This window comes from Anguilla rostrata, chromosome 16 (assembly GCF_018555375.3).
Source record: "Anguilla rostrata isolate EN2019 chromosome 16, ASM1855537v3, whole genome shotgun sequence".
Lineage (NCBI taxonomy): Eukaryota > Metazoa > Chordata > Actinopteri > Anguilliformes > Anguillidae > Anguilla > Anguilla rostrata.
Window position 1 is genome coordinate 18437308 of NC_057948.1, and position 18536 is coordinate 18455843.

The 18536-nt window shown below is 42.6% G+C and overlaps 3 protein-coding genes across 3 annotated transcripts in view; 1 reads left to right on the top strand and 2 right to left on the bottom strand.

The window, feature by feature from the left end:
• The window catches only part of LOC135241611 (A disintegrin and metalloproteinase with thrombospondin motifs 7), an 84256-nt gene extending 76889 nt beyond the window's left edge, over positions 1-7367 (bottom strand). The window contains exons 1-3 of the mRNA XM_064312138.1: positions 6574-7367; positions 2861-3228; positions 120-297 (exon numbers count right to left, since the gene is read on the bottom strand). Of these exons, the coding sequence (XP_064168208.1) occupies positions 120-297; positions 2861-3228; positions 6574-6703 (676 nt within the window). The 5' untranslated portion in view covers positions 6704-7367. The remainder of the gene's footprint in view (positions 1-119; positions 298-2860; positions 3229-6573) is intronic.
• A 1887-nt stretch (positions 7368-9254) lies between these two features.
• Positions 9255-11790, top strand: LOC135242071 (relaxin-3 receptor 1-like). The gene has a single exon (XM_064312970.1). It carries the CDS (start codon positions 9420-9422, stop codon positions 10653-10655), a length of 1236 nt encoding a protein of 411 aa, XP_064169040.1. The 5' UTR covers positions 9255-9419; the 3' UTR covers positions 10656-11790.
• A 1694-nt stretch (positions 11791-13484) lies between these two features.
• On the bottom strand, positions 13485-17410 carry calml4b (calmodulin-like 4b). Its single transcript, XM_064312972.1, has 5 exons — positions 17270-17410; positions 17151-17181; positions 15947-16087; positions 15006-15194; positions 13485-14367 (listed from the first exon to the last, which is right to left on the bottom strand). The coding sequence occupies exons 1-5, from the start codon at positions 17270-17272 to the stop codon at positions 14270-14272; spliced, it is 462 nt and encodes a 153-aa protein (XP_064169042.1). The 5' UTR covers positions 17273-17410; the 3' UTR covers positions 13485-14269.
• Between the last annotated feature and the right edge of the window lie 1126 nt (positions 17411-18536).

Here is an 18536-nt window from a genome sequence, read left to right on the forward strand (position 1 = left end):
TCTGTCTATTTCGCCATGACATTCTGGCCAAACGGAGGAGCCCCTCTCCTGCTGCACAGAGAACTGGGCCAGGAGCCGCTGCTGCAGAAGATTTATCCTACTCCTTCGAGGGCACTTACCTGTGACCCCGCAGGTCCCATTGGCCCGCTGGTCCTGGGGCAGGGAGTGTATGGACGGGGCAGGGGGCTGGGCAATGTGGCGCTTGTATATCATGTGAGCCTGGGGGGACCCTTCATTCTGAGCAGGCTCCAAGGGTCTGATAAAAAACTCCTCCTCTGACAGCTTAAAAAGTCCAGTCTGCAGAGAGGGAGGGAGCAGGGGTCAACTGAAAAACATTTGTCTGCATACAAAAGGCCTTAGGGGGGATATACATTGCAAACAGGATTGTTGAAATACACTATGGGGTATGTTTTATTAAACTTTAGCTTATTATTTTCCATAAGTTATACCCTTTGGGAAGAGTGGAGTTCAGCTCCGTTCTCTAACACAGAGTTATGGCAGAAACTGCTACGCCTGACAGTGGCTGATGGTGATGGATAAAGGAGAGGCTGCATACTTTCACAATCTCATCTCAGTGGCCCGGGGGTGAGGTGGGATCTGCGTGTCAAATTATCACCTCAACGCAGACTTCTCCCCCAAGGACATTTGCAAGCCCCACACACGGCGAAGTGCGCGTTCCACTGCCCTGGGGTCCAACCAAGCTGGGCCGAAAACTCGCAGCATTCTAGACACAGGTCCTGAGGGTGCAGGACAGCATCTGCTTCCAGACGCTGGGCGAGTCCCCCCTCAGTGGGGTCCCAGGTGCAGGGAGCACCGCAGATAGGTGCCAGACGTCAAATCGGTCGGTCACATTTGGAAACGCGATTAAAATCCATGCGAATACTGCACGGTGACTCCAAAGCCGTCAGACTTGAAAGTCAGTGTTAGTGCTTCAGAGGGCCAGCACGTTGGCGGAAGGTTTGAGCCAGCTGACTGGATTAACGAGACAGTATTGTGATGCTCCTTGGCGCAGATGCCTTCTTAGCACCAGGATTTCTTAATAATGCATTTTTCAGGGGAGAAGGGAAAAATTCCCTGTCACACTTTGATCAGAGCGCTCTTTCTTCACTTTCTCAGCTGGGCTACAGGGCTAGGAGCCAAAACCTCGCGGATGAAAGCATGAGTCAGCACTGTAATCTGCGCAGAGTTCACCCTAATTAGGAGCGCCATGTCCCAAACTAACCTACGCTTATGCCACATCTACAGCCTCAGCCAACTGCTCGCTCCCAAATCCTTGACCTTCAAGCTCATCCTCCGCAGCTATTTTTTGTTCTGTGCTTAGGAAAAGAATCCCAAACTGAAGCTCTCGTTGGCCATTCTGCGCGAGCTGGCGCTCCGCGTCCGCCGCAGCTTCAGGAAGCACTCTTCTGTCAACAGCCCGTGTTTCCACGAGCAGCTCAGAGGTCACCGGGCCCCGTGCTGCAGGGGATGGGTGGTGTGCGCTCGGTGTTAAAGGGGGGCTGGGGAGGGCAGGGGGTCCACAAGGTCACCATGGGACACTGAATCACCACACAGTCTGTCAGGCCCAGATGCAGCCACAGGGGCAAATAACAACATCAGCTGTGAGCTCACCTTAATTTTAGCTCCAGGACTGCCATCAAACACAGATGTTGCCTAGTTGATTTATTCACAAAGGTTAGGACCACTGTGAGCAGAATTAGAGCGGTCACTAAAGGTTAACATTTGCCTGAGAAAAAAAATCTCTTAATAACCCCACACCTCTAGGGATGAAACGCATCATGTTGAAGAGCTAAGAGCAACAAACTCAAGCCCACAGTGATCATTCAAATCTCAAGCAATCCAAAGATTCATTACTGGAATGGTGACACTACCAGAAATAATGATATATTATTACACACTGGTCCACTCAGGGCCTCTAGTGGGGTGATCAATTTTAACATTGTCTGAATTAAGTGACATTTGTTCTCTCTGGTTGGTTGCAAGATGCTGTACCAAATCAAAATAAGCCTAAAAACTCCAAAACTGAGGGCATTTTAAGAAAGTGATTAAGAATGTGTTCTTGTTTGCTAAAACACGAAGAAAACTCAAATTCATCCCAACTTGTGTAGCTTAAAAAACTGCAACTGCACAGCTGGCGAAGGCAGAGCACAGGCCCTTCATCGGGCTGCTGGATGAGCGAGGCGGGGGACTCACTGCAGACCCAAACCCTCTGTCCCTCAGCCACTGGCAGTCGTGCACTCCCTGGTACTCTCTAAAAACAAACTGCCACAGCCAGAAAACAGACCAGACTGGCGAGGCATCACTGCATTAAGGGCAACTGCCTCAGACTAGTAAGCCACCCAGAGGTCCAGTATCATTTCTTTTTAACCTACTAAGTGCTTAAGTCCACTCCAGTGGATGACAGTCTGCTCTTAAATGGACCTCCCAAGACATTCATGCTCTTCATTATTCAGAGTTTGAGGACTGGGGCAGGGAGGGGAACTGCTACCTAAACAGACCAGGCTAACTACATTATGAAACATATAAAACTTACTTGTCACTCTGTTATCGAAAAATGAAATAACCCAGCACCAGTCAAACACAGAAATCAGAAATTGCAGCTTTCTGTTTTTGCAGCAGGCATCTGCTATGTGGCAAAGCCTCTTTAGAAGAATGAGTGTGGACTCATTGCCCTGCAGAGAGACAGACGGCTTTTCAATTGGTGTCTTATTGGAAGGGACCGGGGCAGTTAGAGACCAGGGTGCTCGGGGACCGGGGCAGTTAGAGACCAGGGCGCTCAGGGACCGGGGCAATTAGAGACCAGGGTGCTCGGGGACCGGGGCAGTTAGAGACCAGGGTGCTCAGGGACCAGGACACTCACCAGGCCGTCACAGGTGCTGATGGCCGCCTGACCCCTCACCGCCCGCCGCTCCCACACCTCCCCGAGGAAGTGGCAGAAGGCGTGGTCATGGGAGCGGATCTTGGCCCCGTCCAGGCCACCGTACCGCCGCTCGGTGAGGAAGCCGGGGGCCAGCAGGTTGGGGTTGAGGGTGAGGTTGAGGCGCAGGTCATGGCCCTCGTGCTGAAGATGGTAGAAGACGCGGGCCGGGCCACCCCGCCCCGACCCGGCGTCCCGCCGCTTCACCCTGCTCACGCGGTGAGAGAGCACGTTTGACACAAACCGGCCCGCCGCGTCCACCCTGGAGGGGTGCACCACCTCATACTGAGGTAGCCTGTGAACATCAGCACCTGCATGGGGGGGAATAAGGAAAGAGTGAGGACCAGAGACAAGAGACAGAGAAGGGAGAGTTTGTTTAACTAGACATTTATCAGGTCATTTAACCAAGCTGAAACAAGACCTTCACATGCATGAAAAAATATGATATATATGTGTCAAACTTCTTTAAGGCTTGCTTATCTGTATTCCCTCATGCTCTCATTTGAAAAGTTCAGCCCACTTAGTGCCCTTGACCATAAACATCTTTCCATCTCTTATAATCTGCCATCATTGATTCACCCAGAATAATCATTGTATCATTACTGACATTTCAATGTATTACTCTTTAGTATAAAAACACAATTTTTCAGAAACAAAATAATATGACCATGAGGGGCCAAAAGAACGAGAGAAAGCAGGTGGGAGATGAGATAATGTAAAAGGAGAAGGAGTGTGAAGGGAGAAAAAGGGGGAGAGGTGGAGAAAGAGAGAGGAAGGGAAGGAGGGAGGGGGAGAAAGAGCATGAGTGCATCTGTGGTCATTAGAATTTTCAACTATTCTCAGACATCTGCAAGACTGCAATCAAACCCACAAGCCTATTTGGACACAGTTCAATGAAAATAATGCTTTTTATGCTCGGATGCTCACCACAAAGCAGGCCCTATTAAGACAACATGGAGGGTCTAATTTCATGAGTGGGCAGAAAAGAGATGGTAGAACTGACACACAGTAGTATATCAATGTATGATGAGTGGTATCATGAGCTGTTAAATTTGCAATGTGGATCATTAAGCCACTAACAAATGGCCTATCAGAACAGATCAAATGACTTCTTCTCCTAGTAGTTATAAGAGCTGCACTGCATATTGTTTGATATAACTGTTCCATTTATTGTCTCAGAGTCAAATGATATAAACAGGACTGAAGCTGCCCTTGAAATAAATGTGGCTAAAAACTTACACAAACAACCTGGCTTAAATATACTTTCTTTGATCTTCTCAGTGTAAGAAAAGTCATTTTTCTATATTTCTCAATTGTTAAACCAGATGTTGAAAATCCAGATGCTGGTGGAAACTTGTGCACTGACTGAATTACTCACAATAAGAATAGATGCCCACATGAATATGCTCTTGTATTAAGACAATGCATCCATGTAACTTTACATGAAGGCCTATTGTGATGTTTGAGATGAACTCCTGAATTGCAAATTTAGTCAAGCGTTTATTTTTCCCCTCAGCGAATGCCAAAATATTGAAGTGGAAGTACCAACAAATAAAAAGTACAGCCTACTTTTCAATCAGAATGAATTTGTTTGTCAAAAAATACAGCACAAATGAGGTTAGACAAGCCATCATCAAAGGTATGATGCCAACAGGAAAATCTGTGACCTCAAAATAAACTCTTTTTAGACATATACAATATTGCATCAGGCCGCTTGAGACAAATTAAAGCCAACGACATCCCAGACCTTAAAACAACACAGGCACCGGGGCTGGGAAGCAGGCCATGCGAAGCGCTGAACTTGCCTCCCTTAGGGAGTTTTGGCGTGGAGTTGGACTGAAAGCAGTTGTACAGAGAGAGCCTCCAGTAGCAGGTTGGAAGCATGCTAAACAATGAAGCCATTCTGTTATGTTCATGCAATGACTTTCAGCCCACTCCCCAGGTTTGAAACTTCTCTGAATTGCCAAAAAGCCACTCGGTCTTTCAAAGGGGAGTGAGTGTTATTGGTGGCAGTCTGGAAGACAGCATGTAAAATCAGTTTATGATTGCATTTCCTGGGAGGGATGGGGGAGGGGAAATTCTCACAGAATAGATTCTGCCCCTCCTCCAAGCACACAGCCTGGCCCTGCTCTAAATGTAAGGCTGTGGAGGTGGTCACGGGCCACACTGATGATGAAAATACAAACAGCAATCCCCCAGTTGCCATGGATCCCACCCCTCTAGAAATCAGTAACTCTGAGCCTGAGCTCTCTTCTGACTCTGTCCAATCTGATTTATGTGAGAGAGGTGTCTGTTGGCTCTAGGTAGCTTCCCTGATGGTTATCTTTTCCATTCTTAGCACATGCACCACTTTTATCTCCACTTTAAGCACCTCAAGCCAGACTCCAAACTAACTAACTCAGAAACCCCATTATTTCTGCTAGGCAGGAAATGCTTGTAATGGTCTGATACAAGTGGCCAATGCCAAGATTGAGAATTGAGCCAGTTATATGTCTGGAGCTCACTCCAAAATAAACATTCATTAAGAGCTGCCACATGCAATTTGGTGCAGACACTGACACCTGTATGTAACCTTTCCACAGTTTAAAGTTTGTTTGTTTGTTTGTTTTTTACTTTTATTATTTGTCCTTATGACCAACAAAGTATGCCTGGGCTTTTCAACTCAGTCAGGCATAAGCTTGTATCATAATGAAAGGACAAACAATTGAAACAGACATGAACAGCTAAAAGTAGGCATTTGCTGATATCTAACTTCCCTTGTAGCATTGAGTTTGCACATTCATATTACAAAAAAAACAACAACGTTATATTCGTAAATTACAGATCAGTTAATTATTAACCGATATGCGGATGTGCATTTTTACATTTCATGCAAACTTATTGAGCACTACTGCATTTCATTTGTGGAAGTTTGAAATATTTGCTGATATGATCTCACATCATGATGGCCGCATCTGTGCCATATTACCATGATGCTGAACAGAAAAAGGAAGAGCCTTCTATATGCATTTAGCTCAGGTGATTCTTATGCTTTCGCCAAAAAACGTGACATCGCAATGACAGCGATGCCGTTACTGACAAGCTGACATGCACGCACACAAGGGGGGCACGAACCATTGCCCACATCATTAAGTATGGACCCACTTGTAGGGAGGGAAGGCTCCTGAGATAGAACAGACTAAATCATTTAACCTACACCAAACAAGTCAACAGCGGGATAAACTAAACACGGGAGTCTCAAACTAGACTTCTAATTGAAGCAAGAGTGGATACAAGCGAGGCCGCCAATGACACCACTCCGCGCACAGCTGTGTATTTGAAGCAGGAAAACATTCCCCAGGCAACGGGAAGGACTGTTTATGGAAAACCCTTTCTGGAACCGTTTTCAAGTATCTCCTGTAGCCTTCAAGACAGTGTAAATAGTTTCAACAACGTGTGCACATTAAAGATGCATGTGTTATTAATACTTTTATCTGTTTTATTTAGTTTTATCTGTTCTTCGTTCTCTTATACCGAAATACCTAAAACAAATCTGCTTTCAAACAAAACTGATGGGTACAAAAGAATACGAGTTGCAACAATTACAGTATTTAAGAATAATCTTCTTCATATATGATTGCTCTATTATTCAGTGAGGTTACAATGAATCCACTCACCTGATCCCCCTTCAACTGCTAATGTTTTACCGTTTTCCAGCACGGCTAAGATCCCAGCCGCCACAACAAAGTAAGTGGGAGAAAAAGTTGGTCCGGGAATATTTAATCCACAACTCCAGTGAATGAACATGTTGCAGCACGACTGAAGGAAACCCACTTTATTCCTTTCCTCTCGAAGAGCCGAATGTCATTTCATTCAAGTTCTATCTATTATTAAACTTGCTGCCCAAGCTAAAATCATCTGGCAGCATTTTCTCCTTGCAGTGAAGTACAGACGGCAGGACTAGACTCCGTTATAAACGTCTTCACCCGGCAGAGTTGTACAAGAATTCAGCTTCCAGACCTCAGGGTAAATGCGGGACTCCGCATTCCGAGGCTACACAAGCTCTTTGCGTTGATCTTTGCCGACAAAAAGAATCTCCCTTCTTTTTCTAACAACAGACCGCAAACAACTCATGGAAGTTTTGTTGAAGTTCCCTCAGAAAACCAAACTTTGTAACAGAAACGCCTCCTCGATAACGCTAAGAGCGCTGTGGGAGGACTTCATTGAATGCGTCTTTCATTGAAACCACAGAGCCAAACAAAAGAGAAAAGTTCTCAACTCAACTAAGGGCTGTATTGTTGCTGCTTCAGGACGTTAAGTAGGCTATTTACACGCTGCACTGGCGCACGCTATTCTAATTGGAAAGGACACCATTGGTGGTGGGAGGGTAAAGCCATGCGTTATTCCATTGACTGACATTGTGATGGTTTACCAAATACATGGAGTGATGAATTGTATCTAACCACGATTTGACCACGCGGCTGCCTTGGGAACGGGTCAAGTTAACAAGAGACCGGTGCGAATACGTGTGTGGGGTGAAAACAGCGAACTTATAATTGCCTGCACAACCTCAGAGACCGACAATCAGTTAATATGCTTTCGGTTTACACAATTAATGGTATTTTGGATATTGCAAACAATCACTGCACGAAACAAAAGAAAAGGCATATGGTTGTTCCACTTTGTTTACGCTCAATGCATATACTCTAAGCAGTATCCGAATTACGGCGGGGATTGGGGGGGTCTGACCCCCCTAATTCAAATTTGCTCTTGGCACTATGGCGCTCCGCTCGCTGAGAAAGGGATGGGAAAATAATTAAATGACAAAGCAACTAAACAACGGCTAACCGCTGCAAAACGCGTGGCCTACACCAATAGATTTGCATGTTATCCCTTATTGCATAAATCCTTCGTTTTGCAACATTTCTGTATGGATTTAAGTCGCTCTACATTAAAAAGGCTTATAAATGCTTATATATGCTAAATGGACGGAGTACCGGTCCCACAGGTGTCATGCCAATGTTAAATATTAGCATTTAATATAAAATGCATCAATAGACTAGTAAAAACAATAGTTTTTTTTTAAACAAAATGGTAATCAAAGTCACGCTTATTCTAGTGGTTAATAAAAAAAATGGTCGGCGTTTACTAACGAGGTCATATGTTTTTTCTTTCTTCGTGCATCTCTTCAGTGTGTGCGCCCTCTAGTGGAAAGTCGTCAATATGCCACAATTGACGTGCGCAAGGGATTAGATTACACATTTATGAATAATGGCTTTATTGCTTTTGAGGCGCCGGACAATGTTTTATTTATGGCATTCAAGAGTGGATTTAGAGTTTAAAATACAGTTTTCACTTAACTTTAAATCATGATGAGAAAAATGTTCAGCTATTTTCCATATGGTTTGGAAACGCATGTTGTACCACTGACCTGCATTTCACATCACTGCAAGTTGGAGTAAAACAAAATAGACAATACAGAGATGCGTTGTCAAAGTAATTTAATGGAAATTGCTTATAATCGAAAGCATTTCTTGTATTTGGAAGCGTGTAATTAACGTACATGCAGTTAACTCTTCTAAACAACTCTTCTGAGTAGGAATGTGTTCTCAAACAAAACGGCACATAATTGCATCTGCATCTGCAGTCTATCTGTGCTTTTGGTGCCATTTCATTTAGTGCGCGCTGTCACTTCAGCACCTACCTAGCCTAAACTAGTCCCATTACTGGGAGTGCATTTTTGACCCCTGCAAGGTTGTGTGGAATAAAGGGAAGGGACACCAGGGACACCAGAGGAAATGGCTTACTTTTGGGAAATATTATTTAGACAGCCTACTGTTATTTTACATCTTTTAAATGCTCGTGTTTTTTTCTTGTATTTTAATTTTCATTCTGCATCACAGGGTCACACACCAAAAAGTGGGGAAAGTGACCATGTTAACAAGTTGTTACTGGACAACGTTACTAGGCCATAATAGTAATGCACAAGCTAGCTGGGAAATTTCCATTAGTTTCGGCTAACCTATTGAGGCTCTAAACGAGTATTAATAGTAGTTAATGCTGCCTATATTTTTTGGTTGCACTTTGTATACAGGGTGGTGCTTTTATTAAGCGAGACACAATACGTTAAGAAACACATTATATTTATTTAGCGCTCTAGCAGAATCGGCGTTAAATTTATGTGGCATAAACGTCACTCCCATATTTAACCTGTTGAATAATGGTACCTGATGCAAGCGTTCTAGTGTGATCTTGAACTGTCAACTGCATTTGATACAAATTCGGTACCTGCGCTGCACTTCAAATAAAATGCCAATCAAAATACTTTTGACCAATCAGGGACTTTCAGGGGCAGGCACATGGAATGGCACATCTATTAAAACGCTCGCTGAAGACGGTCGACAGGGCTGGGAGTTTATGACATTACAAAAATGACCACTTCCTGGAGCTAAATTGGAGGTATATACATTTGGCACCATGTCATCTCAAAAAGAAGCATAAATCATGTCGTGTAATTACTGATATGCAATCAGCAAACAGGCTGGTGCTCCTAAATGCACCTGGGAACGCATTCTTATTGGAAATGATGGGGGAGATTTTCAACCATAGCGCTGGCAGCGGCAAGTTTAACAGGTCTCTGACGGATCCGAACAGGTTCAGCAGTTTGGAGGACATAGATGTGACTGCTGACGGGAGCCCGGTACTCAGGATACTTATCTCCATAGTTTACTCTGTGGTGTGCGCTATTGGCTTAGTTGGGAACTTGCTTGTATTTTTTCTGATGAAGATAAGGCAAGGGAGGAAAAAATCCACAATAAACTTCTTCGTTCTTAACCTGGCCGTGACGGACTTCCAGTTTGTGTTGACCCTGCCCTTCTGGGCGGTGGACACCGCTCTGGACTTCAGCTGGCCGTTTGGACATGCGATGTGCAAGATCATTCTGTCCGTCACCGTCATGAACATGTATGCTAGCGTGTTCTTTCTCACTGCCATGAGCATCACACGCTACTGGTCTGTCGCATCAGCTCTGAAGAACCGAACTCGACCGATATCCTGCTCGGTGAAATGGGTGAGCGCACTACTGTGGGTTGCGGCGACCGTGGCTACAGCACCAACATCTATATTCTCCACAGTGAGAAATGTAGCAGGAGAAAAACTCTGTCTTCTGAGGTTCCCTGATGGTCAGTACTGGCTAGCGCTCTACCATCTTCAGAAAATACTTATTGCGTTTGTTTTTCCTATGCTGATAGTTTCAATCTGCTATTTGATGCTTTTGCGATTCATCCGACTGCGAAGCATGAACAACAATCGTCCTAAACGGAAATCCAGGGTCACTAAATCTGTCACCATCGTGGTCCTCTCGTTCTTTCTTTGTTGGATGCCAAACCATGCCATCACATTCTGGGGAGTGTTAGTCAAATTCAATGTGGTTTACTGGGATAGAACATACTACATTGTTCACACCTATGTGTTCCCTGTGACTGTCTGTCTAGCACATGTCAACAGCTGTTTAAATCCAGTTCTATACTGCCTCATGAGACGGGAGTTCCGAAAAATGCTAAAGGATTTATTTTGGCGGATTTCTTCACCCTCGATTTCGAATAGCTGTCAAATACGTCCATTTTCTGGAGCCATAAAACCTGAGCAGGAGGACACCCAAGTAGTCATTCCACTGCACGTGATAGAAACTGACCACTCCAGGTTAACTATAATTAACGGACGTTGTGACGGACTGCCAAGCGTCACACAAGAGAGGTGAAATAATGTGCGCTAAAAAGTGAAGTGCTACATAAATATTTCAGAGAGCACATCTTACCACGACACAAGCCTATACCAGCGATGAAAAACGTTGTCCATTTACGAAATATACCGTTCTGATTTGCTTCAAAATGTGAAAATTGTGATGTGCCAAATTAAGTACAACAATATGTTCTGTAAATGTATATCCTTTGAGTTTTATTTTTAATGTACTATGCGGGTCAAATCTTGATTTACGAGTTCGACTTTACTTATTGGGTATTTTATTACACTAAGATATAGAAATGAGCTTTTAAATGTTGTCTAATATGCAACAGAGAAGCGGACATGCTGCAGTCTTTACGCATCAGTGTTATCAGGAACACAAGCACGTGTTTGTTCTTTGTGGACGTACATCCGTGTACTGTGATTTTGAGATTTGGAATGTGCAAAAGTAAGATTTCACTATGTCTCGCCTTAAATATAGTTTTAAATATTATGTCATACACTTTTGCCTAATAATTAATATTTTAATGTAACATTTCAGGTGTGTTTTTCAGATGCCTCAAAATCTATTAGGCTGCACTGCACCCATAAAGGATAAACATGAATTAAACAAGTCTGATCTATCCTAAAATTTCCAGGGAACAATACATTTGTGTATTTGAATTTATTCTGTGTTTCTATAGATGTTTGAAATTAAAATAGTGTTTGCACGTAAATGAATGTACTGTAAGTCACTACACTGTTGATTGTAAATTCACAATAAATTGTTTTGTTATTGGCAAAAAAAAAAATAATTTTGGCTCAAATTATTTATTCTGTCAAGAAAGGGTTTCATGGCTATTGGCAACAGGCTGCAGAATGTTATTAATGTCATAAGCTTTTAAATAATTACTTGCTTCCTGAAATCTGACTCTGATTCACTCAATGATTTCAGAGCTTGAAAAAAGTATATAATACAATAGTTTGTTTTTGCATCTCATTGTCTAGCAATTACCAATATCATTAGTCATGTATAAGCATCTTTGAGTTGACAAAGGCAGCTTTTATGACTTGTTGGCAGTGCACAAAATCAGTTAATGTACCACTTATAAAGATATCCTGCATGGCAGCCCATAATAAATGCACCAATGACCAAGTGAACACTAGATGAACATTAGCCTGAATATATAATGCAGTCTAAGTATTTGGACAACCCCTACAGATTGTTTCCAGAATCTTATTAATTCCATGCTGCAAAGAATTCAGACTGTTCTGGGTCCTAACTGGTACTCGATAAGTGTACCCAATAAAGTGGCCACTGTGTGTGTGTTTACAGAATACACAAACCACACTTTGTGCTGCAGAATGAAAAAGGTGGAAACTGAATTGTCCACCTTCATATCTCTCCTCTCTACCTTCTCTAGTCTTACATCTGCTAAAATATCCTTTTGTCAGTCCAAACTTCAAAGCTGAACACAGGCAAACTGTTTTCCAGCTTCTCTTTATTTCTGAAGTCCTGCCCCTCCTCCTTCAGCAGGAAGATCTTTTCAGACGGCACAGTCCTCCCCTTGCTCCCCCATCCTACCATGTCATTCTACCCACTCACTCGCCTCCTCTCACCGACATTCACTTTCCAGGTTCACTCCACGTATCCATCATATCTCACCTGCTGAGACTACATTGGCCAACCACCTGTTTCCCTGTACCCAATACCTTAAGTTCTTCTCACCTAGAGTGCTCGCATTGATTTATTTCATGACCAACTCATCACTGTCTGCAGCCACTGCACCCACAGACTTCAAGAAGCCCGAATCACACCCCTGTTGAAGAAACAGACTCTGCACCCTTCTGCTCTCCAGAATTATTAGCCAGTTGCCTTATTCCATTTTCTCTCCGAAACCCTGGAACATACAACATTGAATTTTCTTACTTCACAAAATGACCTTCTCAACCCCTTCTAGTCTGGCTTCAGACCTGGTAACTCCACTGAGAGTGCTCTTCGGTCAGTTGGAGCCTCTTCCTCTCTTCAGTTCCAATCATACTGGGCCTCTCTGCAGCTTTTGACACAACAGACCAGCTCTTCCTCCCCAGCCTGACATCACTTATGATCTCAGGCACTGCTCTAAAGTGGACTGAATCCTACAGTACATACTCAGTTTTCCATTGCATCTGACACTCACTTTCACTTTACATCTCAGCCTGCCTGAAGGAGATCTCACGCAGACTGCCAGTCTGCCATCTTAAGCTTAACTTGGCTGAGATTGAGCGTAATTCCTCCCAAGTCCTCACCCCCGCTATCCCTCTAGCTTTAAGAATCTTGGGAGTAACCCTAGATGACCAGCTCCCCCTCTCTTTCCATTTAGTGGCAGTGAGTTTGGTGTGTAGTGTAGTTACAGCCCTCCATAGAATCTGCTACTTTCTCACCACCAACCTCTAGACAGCTCCTGGTTCAGGCTCTGCTGCTCTCATGACTGGACTACCGTGGTTCCATTCTCGCTGGTCTCTCTGCTTGTGCCACTAAACCCCTGCAGCTGATACTGAAAGCTGCTGCATGACTACATGTGTACAATCCTCCCGAACGTGCTCATACCACAACCCTTCTCATCTCACTTCATCGGCTGCCTGTTACATGTGACCGAGTGAACACGCAAATTCACTGAAAAAACAATGCTCGTAATACACGTACGCTTCACTAGATGGCATTACAAAGTCAGTTTTGGATTAATCAAAGGAAAGGGCCAATTCAATCTCAGTGCTGAGGCTATTGTAGCACCATAACGTTAATTACAAATTTGGCTCAGGGGAGTCTAGTGGTGTGTAATGCCAGTGATATGCTTTACATGCTAATAAGGGACAGGATTCTGAAAGAGGTGCAAGTGGCATAAATTGAAGAAAATACAAACAACATTTTTACAAGTGAACATATGCTATAATAAATTGACTTGTAAACATTAACAAATGTTTATCCTTTAGGGTGGAAAATAGTATTATTGCACATCCAATGCATCAAATGTAATCTTGTAATTGAAATTTATATTATTATAAAAGGTATTTCAATTATATGAGTATTCTAAATGATTTTTCTCCATTTGTTTATGCATAAATCTTAGGTTTATGAAAAAGGCACAACCTTATCAGTGCCTGCCCTGTATTTCAGTGAGAATGGTTTAAATTTGCATCGCTATGGAACAGCATCTCACTAAGAAACAGCCCGATGTTCATAACAAAAACCTCTGAGTCATGGAAAGAGAGCAGTCTGACAGTGATTTCCCATGTTAAGTCCAGGCTTTTTTTTTTTTACTACGGCAGGCAAATACAAACATATTTAAAAATCTATACGTAGAAAGCTTTGTAAAACATCTTAGGATTTATTCTACCAACATGCCTGAATAAAGTATTTAACTTCTAGTCAAAGTCAAGTGAAACCGTAATCTTGATCCAGCCTTTTGGGTCAGGGCACCCTAAAGCAATCAGGCCTGCGCCTCCCCGATCTGCTCAGGGGTGGATAACAGTACTTGTGAGTGACAAAGGGAAAGGGCCTACAGAGACAGGGGATGTGAATAATTGAGTAGATGTGAATTGGGTATACTCTGTGTTCCTGTGCAGAGAAGCACCCTCTTCCTGTGTTCCATTTCCTTCTTCCCCTCCTGCTCAGTAATCCACAGGGGGCAGGGTCACCATCCTGGTGAAGTCTTCGTAGTGCACTCGTCCGTCCGGGCCCACGTTCGCCTCTCTGAACAACTCGTCCACTGCAACATGTGGATGGTAATAACAAAAGCATTTGTTTTAATTGCCATTTTCTCCAAGTCATTCCCCAGAAATGCAATGGTGCACTTACTGATTTTCTGTTCTATGTGCAAATATTGACTCAGTGTGTCCAGTGACCACGGGGCTGTTAGCCTAATGTGTGGAAGAGTGAGTGTTCATGCGCTCCAGAATGAGTGGCACTAAACTGGGCTTTCAGTAAAATACAAATGTCAATCAAAAGACTTTGATCTCCATAGTGACTCATTCAAATCAGTGAGTCACTGATAGGGAAAAAAAGCTCTACCAATTTTGGGTTTCACGAAGCTTCATTCTTCCATCGCTTTATTACATCACTTTCCGTGAAATTAATATTTGCATATTTATTATATACTATTTCGTTTTATTTGCACTTCTATGATTTCTAATTCTTCCTATCTAGTTTTTTTTCAGTTCTGTCTACAAAATATTTTAGAATAAAAGACAATAAAACGTTGATTCATTTCACAGTCCAATAGGGATTACATCTTGAATAACATGAATAACTATGCCAGAAAAGTGTTAATAATTCAGGAAACAGTGCACGGTGCCCTTTAAATCCTCCTGGAAGCGTTAGCTGTGCTATGAAAGAGGCTAACGCTACCTTCCTTATCTGTGAGCTTCTCGCCCAGGCCGGTGAGTTTGGCCCGGAGCTCCGAGGCCAGGATGTAGCCCTTCTTCTGCTTGTCCGTCATACGCATGGCCTCCAAGATTTCTGCCTTGGGGTCCTCCTGCTGAATCTGCCGGTGCATCATGGTCAGGAAGGTGGAGAAGTCCAGCTCGCCATTCTTATCTGCTCCAGAAGAGTGCGAGTATTGTCATCTGTCCTTTACTTAAGCTCACAAGGTTAACACAGAGAGGAATAGCACAATGAGAGACTTCCTTTCTGTCCATGTGAAATATATTTTGCATATTCTTTCATGGGATTTTTTCCAACCTTGTTACAAGTAAGGTGTGTGGCATAACAATTTACCAAAAAAAAAGGTTTTATGAAAAAATAAATTAGTAAGACCTTGGCAGTCAAGAAAATGATGAAAATGCAAATATGACTAAGTCAATTTTGTGAAAACACATTTTATATGACTCAACAACCACTAAACATGAATGCATGACCACTAAATTCTCTGATTGACTACACCTGACATTATGTTTGAATCTTGTTGGTTCCTCCATCTTTGGTTAATATCATTACAAAACATCTGCGCATTTCCTTTCACTCAAAGGGTCAATAGGAAGCATACCAAAAACACTTCAGTGTCCTATGCAGAGTCTGCTCTTAATTTAGCATTTCTATATCAACTGACAACAAAATCAACTTTTTTTCAAGAAACAGCACCACCTAATATAGAAGCAGGCAATATTCCCACATTCCACGGCGCTGACGTTTAATGAAAGGATGAATAGCATTATTTAAATAATCACGTATTTGACATTTCATGGTTTCATGGTTTACCATGTGAGACATCCCAGCAGACTGACCGCTGATTAAATCAAATTGTCTTCATTGACCTTTGACCCCAGCCCCCGCGCGGTGGGGCGGCGTACCTATCTTGTGGACCTGCAGGTGTCGGTCCACTTCGCTGAAAGTGGGGCTCGTGCCCAGACAGCGCATCACAGTGATCAGATCCTTCGCCTCAATCTTCCCCTTCCGCTTTTTGTCGTACAGAGAGAAGCACTCTTTGAACTCTGCAGTGTGAGAGAGAAGACTGACGATTTCCCGCTATATTACCACCTTCACTGTACAGAATATTGTAATGAAGAATAAACATTTAATTAAAGTACTTAACAGTGTTTAGGAATATGTTAGAGGCTACCATCCTTCCTCCTTCCCCTTCTATAATGGCCCTGCAAGTTGTCCTCTCAAAATCATACTCTTTTAGACAATTACATTTTTATTTCATTAAAGATGAAAAGAAGAACCCATTGCCATAGCAGCTGAGCACTGGTACATGATTAGAATAACACTCTATAGAGGAAAACAAATTGTGAAATAAGTACTGGATTGTACTACATCATCTCAGAACCTGGCAGCTTTCCGTCTGGCTGCACATGCGGGCATCACATGATTAAAGTGGACCCCATGAGTCCCTGGCTGTGCACTGTAGCTAATCCTTCTACACTGGCAAACTGCTGTGATAAGACGGTAACATCCCCTCAGCATTCACTACACAAGGCATTAAGGTAGAAGGCAGAATATGCTTTATGACAGAGGTGTAAAAGCACCTCTAAAGGAACCCCCCCAAAACCCATCCCAACACACACACACGTTTCTTTATTGAGAATAGATACGTCTAAGGGCCAATCAATCAATATATAAATGTGTTTAAAGGCAATCACTGGCTACATTTTCTAGAAAAAATAATCTATGGAAGTAAAAATGCATTATTCACAACACAAGTTCTTCCAATCGTGTTCAAATTTCCCGTTGTTCATTGTGATTATACTGCAGCTTTCAAAGCGTTGTAGCTCGGCACAGACAATGCGCTGTTTCGTGGCATTCACACGGAAATAAATCATTCCAGACTTTGCCTTCAGTGTGGACATCTTGCTACAGAAAACATTAAGATAACAAAAAAATCAAATGAATAATTTCTTAGTTTCACCCGCTTTCCCAGTGCGTTCTCATTTAAACCTACCAGGTAAAGCGAATTCTCGAAACCTCCCAAATATTTGAAGTTCATGTTCGGGGAAACAATTACCGAACTATGCAAGTATGTGGTCGCAGAGTAAAAAATTTAGCAGGTCTTACCATTTATTTGATCGTGTGACAGGAATTTCGCCTGTGAACAAGAATGAATAATTTACTTTGTTTTAAAGTAACCGCTAGAACTACAGCAGTGTTATGAATAAAACAATGACTTTTCTCACCATTTCTTCTGAGGTTACGCGTCTTTCTGGTTCACACTCCTTGAACCGCTCAGTAATCACTCCCTCTTCCGCTTTTCTTATCTCCGCTCGCCCTTTCAGTTCTAAAGTCCACGACCGAATAGAGGTAATTGATATGCTGTTGCTGTGGGAACCAACATATATGACACCGCGTGTCATATTATCAATTTGAAACGTCGAGTCGGCCTGCATCTGATTTCACCCTATCAATTATCGCATATAGTAGTCCTTTACAAATTGTTCCATGCTACAGTATATTGATCACGGAATTGCATTTGGGTACTTGTTAACACCACATTGTGCACAAGGTTTCCAGCAACCACATCAGCTCTGGAATACGAATGCTTTTATGGAAGAGGTTCACTTAGCTATTTGTGGGATTTTTTCGTGACGGGAACGACGTCTATACATTCAGCACACTGAGGGTCCAAATAATTATTTTTCTAAGAGTCAAACTGGAGGTAGAAACAGCCACAGAAGTAGCTTACAGTGGTTCAACTTTATATACCGCTGTAAAAAAAAGGACATTTGACAAAAAGATCAAGAGGGCTGTGGTGTGGATACATTTCGATGTATGATGGGTGAGTTAGTAGGTCTACCGCTTATGCTACGAAAGCATGCAATAAGGAATGGGGTATATCGCACCGACTCTAGCCTTGGTCTTCCTCGGGGCCCCGCGCACACTTCCATTTAAAAAAAAAATCTATTTTAGTTCTATTTTTTTATTGCATTTTTTAAATCCTCAAATTTATTTTAACAAGGCAGGTTTACCTCTTTCTGTTTGCTTTGTTTTGGTTTAGTGGCATTGGCCATGTTTCTACACTTTAGCATTTAGGACCTCATTTATTTAAGATGTCATCTATCACTTCATTAAAAATGACATGTTTTTAAGAGAAGAATGAGCCACATAGCACATTACAGAAAACAAAAGCATTAGCTGTATTATAACAGATCTGACTACTGGGAGTCCCAGGACACGAATATGGTATATTCACTCTTCAAGGTCAGTAATTTCTGATACAATTTGGCCTTAAGAGCACAAATCATGCCTAAATATACACTTTCAAAATAATTTTTACATTTTTAATTATGAAGAATTAACAATTGTTTATATTTCAGGAGTTTCAATTACAGAATTCTGATTGGAATGAAAACCAGCCTATGTAGATAGCCCAGAGTTTGGGAAGCCTTGGAATAACTTTAAGTTCAAATGGAGCATGCCAAAAAGAGCACTTGCTTAATGGAATTG

Coding starts and splice junctions, on each gene's coding strand:
- LOC135242071 (XM_064312970.1), top strand. CDS start 9,420: ATGCAATCAGCAAACAGGCTGGTGCTCCTAAATGCACCTGGGAACGCA.
- calml4b (XM_064312972.1), bottom strand. Junction 16,088..17,150: donor GTCACACGATCAAATAAATG/GTAAGACCTGCT, acceptor CTCACACTGCAG/AGTTCAAAGAGTGCTTCTCT. Junction 14,368..15,005: donor GAAGCTCACAGATAAGGAAG/GTAGCGTTAGCC, acceptor CACATGTTGCAG/TGGACGAGTTGTTCAGAGAG.